The sequence below is a fragment of the Phoenix dactylifera genome, chromosome 15, assembly GCF_051530095.1.
Source record: "Phoenix dactylifera cultivar Ajwa chromosome 15, Ajwa_hap1_PhDact_Kaust_v1.1, whole genome shotgun sequence".
NCBI classification, from domain to species: domain Eukaryota; kingdom Viridiplantae; phylum Streptophyta; class Magnoliopsida; order Arecales; family Arecaceae; genus Phoenix; species Phoenix dactylifera.
The window spans coordinates 23,661,283-23,674,856 of NC_143204.1; the positions used below are offsets into that span (position 1 = coordinate 23,661,283).

General features: G+C 38.1%; 1 protein-coding gene across 3 annotated transcripts; it reads right to left on the bottom strand.

Annotated features, from left to right (window-relative positions):
• Positions 1-600: 600 nt before the first annotated feature.
• On the bottom strand, positions 601-6,333 carry LOC103705817 (zinc finger protein 4-like). 3 transcript variants are annotated; one of them, XM_088711733.2, is made up of 3 exons: positions 5,969-6,333; positions 5,772-5,819; positions 601-1,637 (listed from the first exon to the last, which is right to left on the bottom strand). In XM_088711733.2, the coding sequence occupies exon 3, from the start codon at positions 1,581-1,583 to the stop codon at positions 897-899; it is 687 nt and encodes a 228-aa protein (XP_088567859.1). In that variant the 5' UTR covers positions 1,584-1,637; positions 5,772-5,819; positions 5,969-6,333; the 3' UTR covers positions 601-896. The 3 variants fall into 3 exon arrangements, with proteins under 3 accessions (XP_088567859.1, XP_088567860.1, XP_008787905.2); XM_088711734.2 differs by lacking the exon at positions 5,772-5,819 and having other exon boundaries at positions 601-1,721; XM_008789683.6 differs by lacking the exon at positions 5,772-5,819 and having other exon boundaries at positions 5,969-6,321.
• Between the last annotated feature and the right edge of the window lie 7,241 nt (positions 6,334-13,574).

Consider the following 13,574-nt stretch of genomic DNA (forward strand, 5'->3'; position numbering starts at 1 on the left):
AAAAAATCATATATTTTGATGCTCTTAACCTAATAATCAAATTAGCATAAAAAATACTACTTTTTTCTATGATCTAATTATCAAAATCTAGTGAATATAAATCTATCTATATTTTAAGATATATAAATCATGATCTATAAAATAAGTTTTAATTTTTGTCTTCTATCATATATGTTATGTTACTAGACTAGTGCAATTGATACTATTTATTTTTATTCCGACTTTGATATACGTTAGAGACTATTGAAATGTACAAATTTTGGTTTCTAAAACTTTTTATAGCATAGATTATATTCAATAGTTTAGATCTTCAATTTGAATAAGCTACTGTTGATTTTAAAATTATTTCTAAAGTTTTTATATATATTGTGCAAATATAAGAGAGAGAGAGAGAGAGAGAGAGAGAGAGAGAGAGAGAGAGAGACTTGGTTGAGTCCAGTGGATCTCCACTCCAATTCAGTAAGCTCTAAATTGGATGACGGGTAATTCGTACTATAACTTTCATACGGCATCATAGTTGGTGCAAAAACAAAAAAAAAAACACTTTCATTTCATACCTTGAACAGCAAAACCATCTGTGGCATACAAAAGTCACATGAATAGAAAGAAACAATAACCATTAGGTTTGAATATAACCAAATATACATACAACATCGAATACCATTATCAAGCACAAAATATTTTTTGTTCAAAAAAGGGAAAAATCACATACCAATCACTGAATATGATTTAAACATGGAAACAAAGCTTAGCCTAGAGAAAGGGTGAAAACTTACGGCAAAGACCTATGTTCCATCACATACCTTACTGTACATTGGAAGAAACACTTGTCCACAAAAATAAAAATATCAAGATAAAAGGCAAATACTAGAGAAGAAACAACAAAGATCAACCAGTCAAAGTCTGAGAGTAAGATCAAGCTCCTCAGCTGGCAGGGGATCACCGGTTGAACGATTCAAATTTGAATTCCCCATCAGTTCAAAACCTGAGTTTGCCGATGGCCGGAAGCTCCCAGGCCAGTAGAGAATCGCATCATCATCCTCCACAAAGTCCGGCATTGGCCCGAGAAAGCCCCGGGCAAACCTTGGACTGCTCCGGCTTTCCTGCCTCTCAACCATGCCTGGATGCACTGAAGAATGAGCCTTGATTCCCAGCGAGTGGAATGCTGAACCATTGAGGGGCAGCGATGCAATACTCGCATAAGTGTATGGGAGTGCATCCATTCTAAGGGCCCTCTTCGCCAGAGTCCGTTCTCTCTTATGAGCGTTTTGGTGGCCACCCAAGGCCTGGGAGCTGAAGAATTTACGCTGGCAGTAGTTGCAGGAGAAGACTCTTCGGGGGTTGGGAGCATTGCAACCATGTGTTTCGCTGCTGCTCTCGCTCGTGCTTGACAAGGAGATAACAGCTGGTGATGATAAGTCTGCCTTGACAGTGAGCGAAAGGTCGAGTGATATAGGTTGCAGAGAGAAGGATAGATCCTCCTCCTTGTGGCATGGGAAGGGCTTTTGGACAGAGATGTTGGAAGCCACTTGACTGCTGACTTCAGACACATCTTCGGATGCTTCATGGTTGGATGTGTTCATGTTGAAGCCCAAGGGAAATGCTTATCTGGAAGGTTGGATATGTGTCTCCTTCAGCTGCATTCACAAGCATGCTCAGTGACTATGAAGGAGAACTCGGTTTTTGTATGCTGTAAACTCAATCTATCTCAGCGGCTCGAACTAAAAAAAAATGGTGACAAGAATCAACCCATGCATGTATAAGAACTAGAACAGATATCATACATGAGGAGATAAGATGTTTCAGTGATAAGATGTTTCAGGTTGTCTAAAATTAGATCTCCACTTTTGTCCCACAAGTTTTCATGCTAGAAGCTATGTAGAAGAGATGATTGCAAAATGGAACTACATACGGCCCTAAAAAAAGATCATACGGTTTCTTAGATGAAATTATAGAATGCAAAGTGACAATTCATAAATTCAGAACAAATGATTTGAGTTACGTTACCACATGTGATGGGGGAAAAAAATCAGAAGTGGCTAAGGAAGGAAGATGGACTATTTCTTCAACAATCTACTATGAGCACAGTTTCAGTTTTCCACAGGGCTTTTGCAGTTATCATGGAAGATCTAATTCTAAGATCTAGAGATGCAATTTAGCTGGTAAAACTCATTCATTGACATTTGAAAAGAAAAAGATGGTAGAACCCATAACATATAATTTAAGCTAGTATAAAATATATCATGCTAACAGCCTGTTCTGTCTCCAAGGATTTTTAACAAGACTTCGAAGCCCAAAAACATCCGGCAAAACAGAGGGAAGCTATTCTTCTTGGAAAACAAATAAAAGGTAAGTATCAATCATCGTCATCGAATACCCAAATTTTTGTTTGCAAATTGTTAATAAATATCCTCTGCTAACAATGTGCTGGTGGAGGGACATGCTAGACTTATTTCCTTCTGGTCTAAAAATATTTTGTACCCCATTCCATCAGCGAAAAAGAGAAAGACCCAAAAAATCAATTAGTGAAGACTTCATTATGGTTTGCATATGAAGGTTGTGAAGGGGAAGGATATCAGTTGCAATCATGGCTTATCATTTTCTATTAGCAATTGGAAAAGATGAAATAATTCTTCTCCCCCCCACCCCCTATCCCACCCCTTTCGGCGTGCATGTCTGTACCATGACCATACCGGGACGGCATGATATGTACACTATTGCATGGCTTGGCAAAGCAGGACACTTGAATCAATGATTAAAAGAAGCAGCTGATTTTGTGGTGTTAGGTCTGCCTTCCAAAAGATATGAGTGGTTTGGACATGATTTACTGTTGCATCCCATGTTAAAGTGGTCATGGTGCTTTAAAGCAAGTGGCAAGGTCTAACATTTTGAGAAATAAAAATGGTGCCTCATTTGAAGGGGACTGGGTATATTAAGAAGACATTTGGATTTGTGGTGATAGTTGTATCGTTATGGTCTTGCACATGATTTCTAACATGTTTATATTAGCCCTGGTTAAAGAGCTTAAGTTTCAGAGTGCCTACTTAGAAGATTTTATGAGAAGGATAGAAGATTAAAAACACTTTAGATATCATGAGGAATGGAAAACTAGAGTCCTCATCCATCTTGAAGTCCGCCTATGGGGAAACTACTTAGAAGAGCATTCATAAAAGAGCATGAAATATTTGAAAAGATTGATACATACTAGACTTCTTCTGTGTTGGTGATCTCTGGAGCATTGCTCTCGACTCACAAGTTGCATGAGTATAAATTCTGAGACTATGAAGGTAAACTTCCCTGTTTATTAACTGGTTCTTCAGGTTTCATGGGGGCCACTCTCTTGTTGAAAGCTAGTGTTGATAGTTGATACGAACCGAGAAGGTTGATGCTAGCTGGTCATTGAACTCACTAAGTTTTGATGGTTTTGGAATTTAGGGATACCACCCAGAGAAGACAAGGCTTGTCGGATAAAGTTAGAATTGTCAGTGGTCGAACATTGAATAAATGAGAATGCTTAAGGAGATGTAAAAAAAAATATTAAAAGGAAAAATTTTGCTAAGAAACATGTTAGAAAAGGGAAATTATAAAAAATGAATAGGCTTTAGATGTTTTGCAAAGGCAGAAACATACATGCGCTTGCATACTCAGAAGGCCACAACCAAAGCCATGGCCTGTCGCCTTAGAATGCTAAGTCACATGGTGTGCATGCTTAAGGTGTTTCATCTAAATATCTAAACACAAATATGGCTCCAAAAAGAGGAAATGTATATAAAAGACATATGGATTTTGTTTCCAAGCAACATGGAAGTACCTAAAAAATAGACAGAACTTCACCAAAATCACAGGACGCACGAAACATCGAGAAATCTTATAAGCACTCAAGTTTCAATTGATTTGGGTAATGGGCATGAAGGTTGGGGGAAAAGAGTTTCATGATTTGAACAATTTCGGTTGTCTAACAAAACAAACCTGATTTTTATTTTTATTTTTATTTTTTTTTGGTTTGAGTTGAGAAATAATTGCCCAAGTACAACAAGAAAATATGAACTACGCATCTTCAAACTTTTTATGTTTGATCCTCAATTAAAATGATTTCTGTTCAAATCATGGAAAGTCAAGTTGTAATTAGCATAAAAGAAATGAGGGGTTCTATTAAGGTGAATACATATTGATCTAAATGTTAAATACTGATTTGCTACAGACAGTAATTACCTAATTGCATAATGCCCTGATGTAATTAAATAACTCACCTTGCATATATTAAGCCTTATATAATTCTGGCAAGATTGTGACGTAATATGTACTGTGTGACTTAATTCTGTGCATCGGAAATATATGACACTACGGACATTTATATAGTTTTTTTCACAATCTTTCGCATTTCAATAGTAATGCAGGCTAGATTTCAGTTTGATACAGCAGAAACATACTGAAGTTTTCCGAAATTAGTTGCACCAACATGAGATATGACACAGTATGCCTTGCCTATGCATGCCGACTGAAACATCCAATTAATAGAAATAATTCCAGTATCCAAAGAGACTTCCAAAACTGCTTCAAATAAGTAACAATGACGATGAAAATTTTTCCAACAGATACAACTGCATTGTAATAGTAATTAAAAAGTTAAAAAAAGATTTCTTGCAGTAATTTTATCTTTTCTAATATTATTAGAGGTCATTAATCTGAATATAAAATTTTCCAGGACTGGAGATCGTGTATGTTCACTCTTGACGTTGAAGAAGCCAAATCCAAGATAAACCAAATTGGAAAAAAACTGGAGATATAACAAAAGCAAATCAGAACATCATCAATATTTATATTCCAAAGGAACTAGGTTACACAATTCAGAGTGATGTCTTTAAACGGGCAATAGGAACACAATCTGTCAAAGTCAAACATCAAATGTAGAAGGGGGCAAACAGGTAGCTGAAAAGTAGTCGAACAACATAATTATATAATCGCTAATCAAATGCAATTCTTGTATCATGAATAACCCAATAAGCCAAATCTCATTGGCAATAATATAGAGCTCTGTTTATCGATTAGAAACTTCGAATCAAAACTCAAAAGAGTAATAGGATTCTATGAACAACTAGAGAAATAAGGGTTCATGAGAACATGGGTGAGGGCATTCAAGGACAGACTGAGTACAGGTTCTATTCTATAAATGTAGCTGGAATATGACTTTAGAATGCGGGGGGAATACAACCTGATCAGTTTATGCACTTGAAAGCCTTGTTAGTTATCAATTGTATGCAGTCCCTTGAATACTCAAGTACTAGGTAATTTCGTTTTCCAAGCATCTTGTAGAAGAACTAGGAAATTAATAGAATTCGATGCCAAAAGATGAGCAGGTTAGCATCAGAGCAGACAAATAAAGCATAATGAAACAAAATTAAAGGTTTAGAAGTAGTCTACACTCTAAAATATTGCATTGAAAACCTAATACGCCAAGATGCTACATTGCTCGACAGCACTTGGAAAATGACAATGCTAATTGCATTGTGGTACTTTATCCTTCATCAGGTTTTTATTTTACTTTAGGTAAAAAAAAAAAGATGGAAATCAGAGAACCGGGTACCCTTAAAATTGCAAAATCAGAGAGCCAACCATTCCCAACAAAAGCATCATCAAAAGATGGAAATCAAAGTCATCCAGAGTCAAGAAACTGATCTGAAAGAACACCCATATCAGAATTCACAAAGAACACTTCAACCATTGGAAAAACATGGAGAAGAAGATTCAAAAGCCATGCGCTGACAACTAACCGTGACACCCACCACCATGTCAAGCAACAGATCTACAACAGGACAGAGCTGAACAGAATTTTACAAGCCATCATTTAAGCCCCCAAACAACAAGAATTCCGGAAAAAAACAAGCAACAAAAGCTTCAGAGGCAATTGGAATTTCAATAAAAGTATCACCATATGGAAGAGAATTGGCCTGAGATCTGAATCACATACCAACTAGGGAGCTGCATGCGTCCTCCCCATTGCTCTGTGGGAAACTGGACTCACGGGTGTTGCTTTGATTCTAGTACAGGAGGAAGAGAGAAAGGAGGGGAGCGAAGTGATGTTGGGTGGGTACGCATAGTGGCATGTAGTGATGTTTAATTATGGAAAGACAGAGGTTGGGAGACTGCTGGTGGGGGAGGACAAAGGTGGCAGAGAAAAGGGCAGGGGGTTAGAAAATTAAGAAAAGGTAGGACACCATGTTCTTCTTTTGTGGAATTCTGGGTGGGGAAAAGTGGGCAGTCCCTTTAATAACTAAGATACTCTTTCTACTATCACCACCAGCAGCTAAGGAATTTTTTTTTGCTTTGTTCTTCCTTTTTTTCTTACAGTAAAGGAATGGCTCTGCACTTTCCGGTATGACTTTATGGGCAAATGTATCCTACTATCTGAAAAATAAGGGAAGGGCATTAGAGTCCCTGTACTCACACAGCATCCATGGAAGGACAGGGGACCACTGAATGATTTAGTTTTGGAGGCCATTTGAGATCAGAGGAGTCAGAGCGAGTCACTCATCTTGCATGTTTGCATTTACTTATCTTTGTCCTTTGCATAGCTACCATGCAGTTCTCATTTCCAATGAAGTGTGCATAGATGGATAGACAGCCAATTCAGCCAATTCATATTTTTAATAATATCTCTGTTTAAAATAAACTTCCAAGATAAATCTATAGAATTTTATACCGAAACGTTGTCCCAAAAAAATTCATGTCAAATTTGGTCAATCCTAACATGATAACTAATAATCTGAAATATTAAATATAATCATATCATTTGAAGTTCCGTAGTTTATGTATCGAGTGGTCAAAATTAACAATTTAAATTATACGATAGTTTTTGACCACTTGATGCATAGTTTAAAAATCTCCAAATTATATGGCTGTTTTGCATATAAGCAGTTTGGTGACATATCTGATATGAAATACAATCGATTAAATTTTGAGATATATATATATATGCAATAGGATTATTTTGAAAAATCAATGGAAGTTGTATTATGGCCATAAGATGGTCAGAACAACAGGATTTTGAAAGGATTGTGCTCCTTGTATGGTCCTCAACTAGTATAACTTATATACAGGGAAAATTTTCTATTAAAATTAAACCCACTACTAAAATAAAAATTGCAGATATATTCTTAAGAATAGCTGGTAAATAAAATCAAGGCTTATGCTCCACTCACCATTAAAAATTTAAAAGAAAGTGGAGGAGAAGGTTTTATATACCTAGCACTAGCTAATAAAGGGATTCTTCCTTTTTTTTTTCTAATGACAAAGGGATTCTTACCTAGTTTAGTCTACTATTATTATGTTTTAGCTTATGTAGGTTTTATTGGTCTTTAGATACAATAATTAAAACACCTTTGATTCTCTTGCTTTGTGCAAGTTGATTAGGAAATAACAAGCCTACTTTAGGAACTATGTTGGTGCTTTACATGTAAAAGCATCGGACGAATGAAGTTAACCCTTCCTTTTTCACTGCACTGGTCCATATTGATAGCGAGACTTCTTTAAGCACCAAATAAAACAGATTTCTCTCACCGAAAGTCCCAATCCTTGGATGTATGATGAGATTTCAGTGATGTTTTAATGATGAAGAATTTCCCTTGGATGTTATAATCTCTCTCTCTCTCTCTCTCTCTTTCTCTCTCTCTAGCTCAAAAATTAAGGATTATATGATATGAGTCCCATATCTATACTATTGCCTATTTTTAATTCTTATGGGGATCGAAGTTGATATTTCATAGTTGCACTTGAGAAGCTCCACCTCAACATAGTAACGCTCTTTACGAGTTCGCATTCACAGCTGATGAAAGGCAGGACTTCTTTATGATAATGCAAGAACGATCTTCATGTGATGCAATAATGTATTGTGGAGCAAATTTCATTTTACTGCAGACGAGACAGTAACGTAAGAGATAAATGGATCACATGAATTAAGCGTCTCATAAAAATAAGAAGGAAAGAAACTTCACAAGCATACGCCATGTAAATTAGATCTTTTACTGTTGTCTTATCCTATAAATTTCTATTTTCTGAGCTTTGGAGTCAGAGAATATTTGTTTGCATCCAAAAATATCTTGAATGAGATTAGGAAGAAGAGAAGATGCCCTTAAAACTAGGAGCTCTAATATTTACCAAGTCTCCATCTTGGGCTACCAGTCAGCCATGTTGGGTAGGTGCAAGTCACAAAACTCTGTTATCTTAGAAGTTTTGGGCTCTCATGCTTGTTTTTTTTTATAAGAAGTTCAATAATTGGTTGCACATTCCAAATCAAAAGTCTGTAGATTGCTTTTGTTGTTTGAGTTAATTGACCTATAAGAAAGCTTAGGAACAATTCTGATGGCTCTATGAAAAGAGGTAGACATCCCTACAAACACAAATATTTCTTTTCAAATATTATAAATTAACTTCTTGTGAACTCTTTTTCTCCTCCTTTTTTTTTATTTCTCCTCAAGGGACAATTTTGAGAGAGCTACAAGTTCTCCTCTCAAGGGGCCGCTAAAGATGAACTCATGTTGTGTCAAAATTGGTCTATTATGTTGCAAAAAGGAGAAGACTAGATATTAATTAGCAGGTGAAAGAGAGCAGATTAAAAGAGTAGGCATATGAAACTATATTTTATTAATTGCACTCAAGGAGAATATGAACTATACTCACCCCACTATGATTTGCGTCCAACTAAGTTTGGAAAGTTTATGATAGCTATTTGACACTTGCCGACCCATGAGACTGTGAGCTACTAGTGTTTTTTAGGCCAGCTATTCTAACTATTGGACTGTCCTATAATTAATGGCTTAAATGAGTGATCCGCCATCCATGAAGTTTAACTTACACCGGACGGGTCTCGGTCCGGGGGAGTTTCCAATCAAGCCTTCTCTTGGACACTCCACCTTACAGGGGTAGGTGCTACGAAGGAATAGAGCTCATGTCGTGCGAAAAGGGCCATGACACTGGCTGTAAAGTAGCGAACTTTTTTTTCCCAACTATTTAGTGCATATAAAGCACAAGTCCGGTGCGAACCTGTTTCGCTGCTCATTTTATAAGGATCTGTGCGAGCATATTTAGTCCCACATTGGCTATGTACTGAGTTGTGACAAATAGTATCAGAGCAGATTTTGCCTATAGCTGTATAAACTAAGAAACATTGCTGCACAAGCTTATTTGGACTAGTCATAAGCTGATCGTGGTATTTATGATTGGATTTGAATAGATATGAATTTCCAGCTTGACGAAGATGCCGGAGCTTAAATAAATGCGAACCTATTTTTTGTGCAAGATCCTGAGCTGTGACATCCGTTGAGTCGGTTCGGACGGTTTGGTTGGGTTTTGGATAACCACAGGGTGGAAATTACAGAAAAGGTTCTGAAACCCTCAATGTGTTGAAAAGGATGCCTGCAACTTGAAGCATGTTCTGCGTACATATTGCTGTCGTGGACCATGCATGCTGGGTGTGCCAATGTGTACTTAATTGGTGTTTATGTGAAGCTCCTGTTAGGTGCCAGCAAGTCACATGACATGTCAAGTTGGGACCATATATATATATATATATATATATGTATATATATATAAGCTTTGCCAAAGTCCTCACTTGCATGTCCATGCAGACACAGCATTTCTTCTTTAGTGCAGCCCAGGCATAAACTAACCTTATTCATATTATGACATGGCAGGTTGTCCTTTGGTTTTTGGAAGGACATTATGACATGTCAGATTGTCATTCATACCTGCATCCATAACAAATCTGTCCTGGTACTGCATGGTCGCAACTAGATTAGGATGTGAACTAGAGCTATGCCTGGAATTTAGAGTGTCTAGAGGTTTTTGGATTCAATGTTAGGTCACATTTGAGTAGTGTTATTTAGAAATACATTTGAACAATTCTTATCTGGACTGAATTCTATGTCCATTTTACTCAGTTAATTTGAGAATCATATGTACGAGATAAGGCTAGATCTTCTCTTTTCTTTTTCTTTTTCTTTTTCTTTTGATTGAAAGGGAGGCAGGAAAAAAAAAAAGGGAAGATAATGGCTGCTTCTGAATCAGAGGAGTGTGAAGAAGAACCATGGCCGCAACAAGGAGGACATTCACCTGGTGTTCTGCCAAAACAAAGTATGCAGTAGGTAGGTAATCATCTTACTAATAATAGCATACTTGGCAAGTTTTTGATTTTTGACCAAACTTCCCCAAACCCGGAGATTTGATTAGGATTACAAAGAGTTGACCAGTCATTGAAACATTGCAGGCCAAATGAAGCTACACGGATCAATGAAGATTTCTTATTTAGAAAAGTTCTCGTTTTTGTTCTTTTCAACAAACACGGACCCACGAGAATAATGAGTCGAACATATTTGGAGATTTTTTTTTTTTTTACCTCCAATTAAGGCAAAGATTTTCAAAGAAGGATTGTGGATGCAGCACAGGAAGCAAATGACATAGATCATCCACAGATTTAGATGCATGGTGACAGAGTACACATCCCCCAAGATTTTTTTCTAGCTTCCTCCCAAGCAAACCTCTTGTATAAGCCATTAGAAAACAATCAATTTTGAGAGGCAGCTGTAGATGAAGCAAAACTGGCATTAAAAAATTGATAAAAAGAAGTAGCGGAGAAGACTCCCTTGTTATTCATCGTCCACACCAATTGATTGTTGACAAAATTATGTTTGCACCTCAAAATCTCAAATGTGAGGCAGGTTGGTAACCTGATCCTCTAGGCCCTTGATCTTGAATTGATGGTACCTACAACCGTGCCATTTTTCCTATAATTGTATTGGTACAACAAGAGGAAGATAGTTTCCAATGTCACGCCAAGGGCTAAAGTACATTTTAATAGGCTTCCCACACATAAAAAGTCTAAACCTTTTTATAATATGCAAATTGTATCTGCTTTCTTCATAAGCCTAAGTCAGTTGAAAGGAATCTGCAGCCCTATTTGTAAGAAAATATAAAATATATAAATAAATCTTTCTCATCCTATAATCTTAAGCTTTTGAAATAAGTGGTGATTTTAACACTATTTAGTAAGGAGGGAAAGGTTGTGTCCAAGGCCCTTAACACTAAGTCCTCCATCATTTTTTTTTTTTTTTTTTGAAGACAAATAGTTTTCCAATTTACTTTACAAGTAACCCCATTTGTTTGTTTGTTCTTGAGCAAAACGATCTTTGTATTATATGCTAAACATACTTCAATCAGCAAACCAAGACAAGCACATTCAGGACGTGCTTTTAGTGAATATGTAATGTACATGACTTTAAGCGATGACCATTATAAAAGTAGTTAAAAAGCAGCTTAAATTATGAAAATATAGTGGTATATTTTTAGCTATATATTTATATATACACACGTGACACATACATACATAAACGCATACGTATATACATGATTAGGGATATGATATTTATAATTGTTTAACCCGATAAGTTCGATATATCTTGCATCACCATTAATGCACACCAAGGTGACCCTTTCACCCCATTCTAAGGCCACCGGGGTTTTAACAGCATTGGATGCATGTCCTGTCACATTTTTATCTCAAACTAATACCAAGTTAAGCTGTTAAATTAGTGCTTTATGTTCCTTGAAAAAACACACAAAAAAAAAAGCATAGAATTTTATGAAGCCAAATGCTTATCTATCCTTTGCCGGAAAGGTAATATGGTAAGTGCTAGGAATCAACTTGACCGGGGTGCCGAGCTAGCTAAGTCACTAAAGGCTCCGCGATTGACTAGTCAGATCATTGAGGCCGACAGAAGGTCATGATGTACCTTCAAGGTGGCGATGATGTGCTCGAGTAGCGATGGTTCTAATATCGATTGTTCCAAATATGGTACTTAGAGGAGAAGATCGTGCGCAGACATTCGCTTTGATGTCGAATCTGTCCTAAAGTGGTAAAAACGAAGCAATCCTTTTCTAGAGAATGTCCGACGAAGAACTCTGTGATACCTAAATCAGATAGACTCTTAAGAAGCAATGGAGGTGTTGCAAGAGCAGCAAAGCGTCGACACAAAAGCGTACGAGTGATTGAGAGCTCTTGCATGAAGTGTCCTCCGAGATTGGTTTGTATAGGTGAGGATCAATATCCGTTATCGAAAAATTCGAACATGCATGTGGATTAACCATCTTTGGTAACCCATCGTATATTCCGAAGGTCATGTGCGGCTATTTCGCTTACGCCTCTTGCCCGTGCAATTAAGAAAAATATTCGCCATTGTAACTGAGGTAACACCAGCTGGAGAAAGATTTTGAAATTTAAAAAACTTTCCGCCGCATGTCTCTAAGCTGATCATGTGGTAGGCTTTGACTGGTTGATTAGAGGTATCCTAGCGAGCTCTAATTGGTCGATCTGCCACATCGGTTATAACTTATCAATAGGTATGACTAAAAACCTCACCCCTAGTCTTTGCACCCAAGTCTACAATCCAAAAGCAGTTGCTCCAGCCGGAGTAGACGCATGTTCTTTCATTCTGTTCATCAATGCATGCAACATCACCATGTTTGCAAAAATTCAAAAATCTTGGAGCATCTTAATAAGGTTTCAAATCATAATCCATAAAAATAGAATAGATGCTAATTGCTTTGGCTGAGCCAAAGTGGTGACTTAGTCTGTTGCTGGAAATTGGATCCGGTGGTGGCCACTTGGCTGAGAAGGAAGAGCTCCGGTGCGGGCGGTACGTCGGCGGGCTGCATCTTCCGTAGGACCTGCAAGAAGCCAGTAGCCGGGGTTTCCGGCGCCGGCCCTCCGATGATTAAGTCAGAGGGGGCTTTTGTGGAAAAAGAGAGAGAGACTACAGGCAGAGCTTCAGAGTCAGAAGTCTCCGATCTAGAGAAAGAGGTTCCCCTTTTATAGGAAGGATACAGGGTTACCTGTGAAATGATTGGGCGAATTAATGAATCGCCGTCATGATTGGGCGTGGTCGTGTGAATTAATGAATTGCCGTAGGTGAATGGACGAGGTTGAGTGAGTCAGCTAGTTGCCGTGGATGGCCTGAGGTTTTGAGTAAGCAGGAGATTTGTGGAGACCATACGCATTAATTGTTGAGTAAGCCAGAAATCTGTGGAGACCATGCGCATTAATTGCCGACGGTTGTAATAAAGCATGGTCCCTGGTTGAGCTAGCGAGCGAAGCATGGTGCGGTGAGGCTGCTGCAGAGCATAGCCGCAGCAGGTGGACGACAAAGTCAGCCTTCTAAGGTCGGCTTGGCCTGCTGAGCTGGATTCGACCTTCTGAAGTTGGGGATGCCGAGATCGGGCGCCTCGGGATCGGGCGCCTGGAGGTCGGGCGCCTCGGAGGGTTGTTGTCGGAGCGCCTGTCATCACGTGCCGGCAATGCGCCCATGTGTTTCGAGGCGATCCGTTTTTTTCCCCCATCAATTATCATTTCCCAAGGTCATAAACATCGTGGCAATCCATATTACGATATATTGCGTTACATCCATTACCGATTCTAAGCAACAGCGTCGTGAAAGCCTTGAGCCACCGTCTCAAAGAGTAGCGAAGGCTTTACTGAAGCGCCCAAGGCCGCCCTTAACAAACTTTGACATCGAGCATCAAGCTTA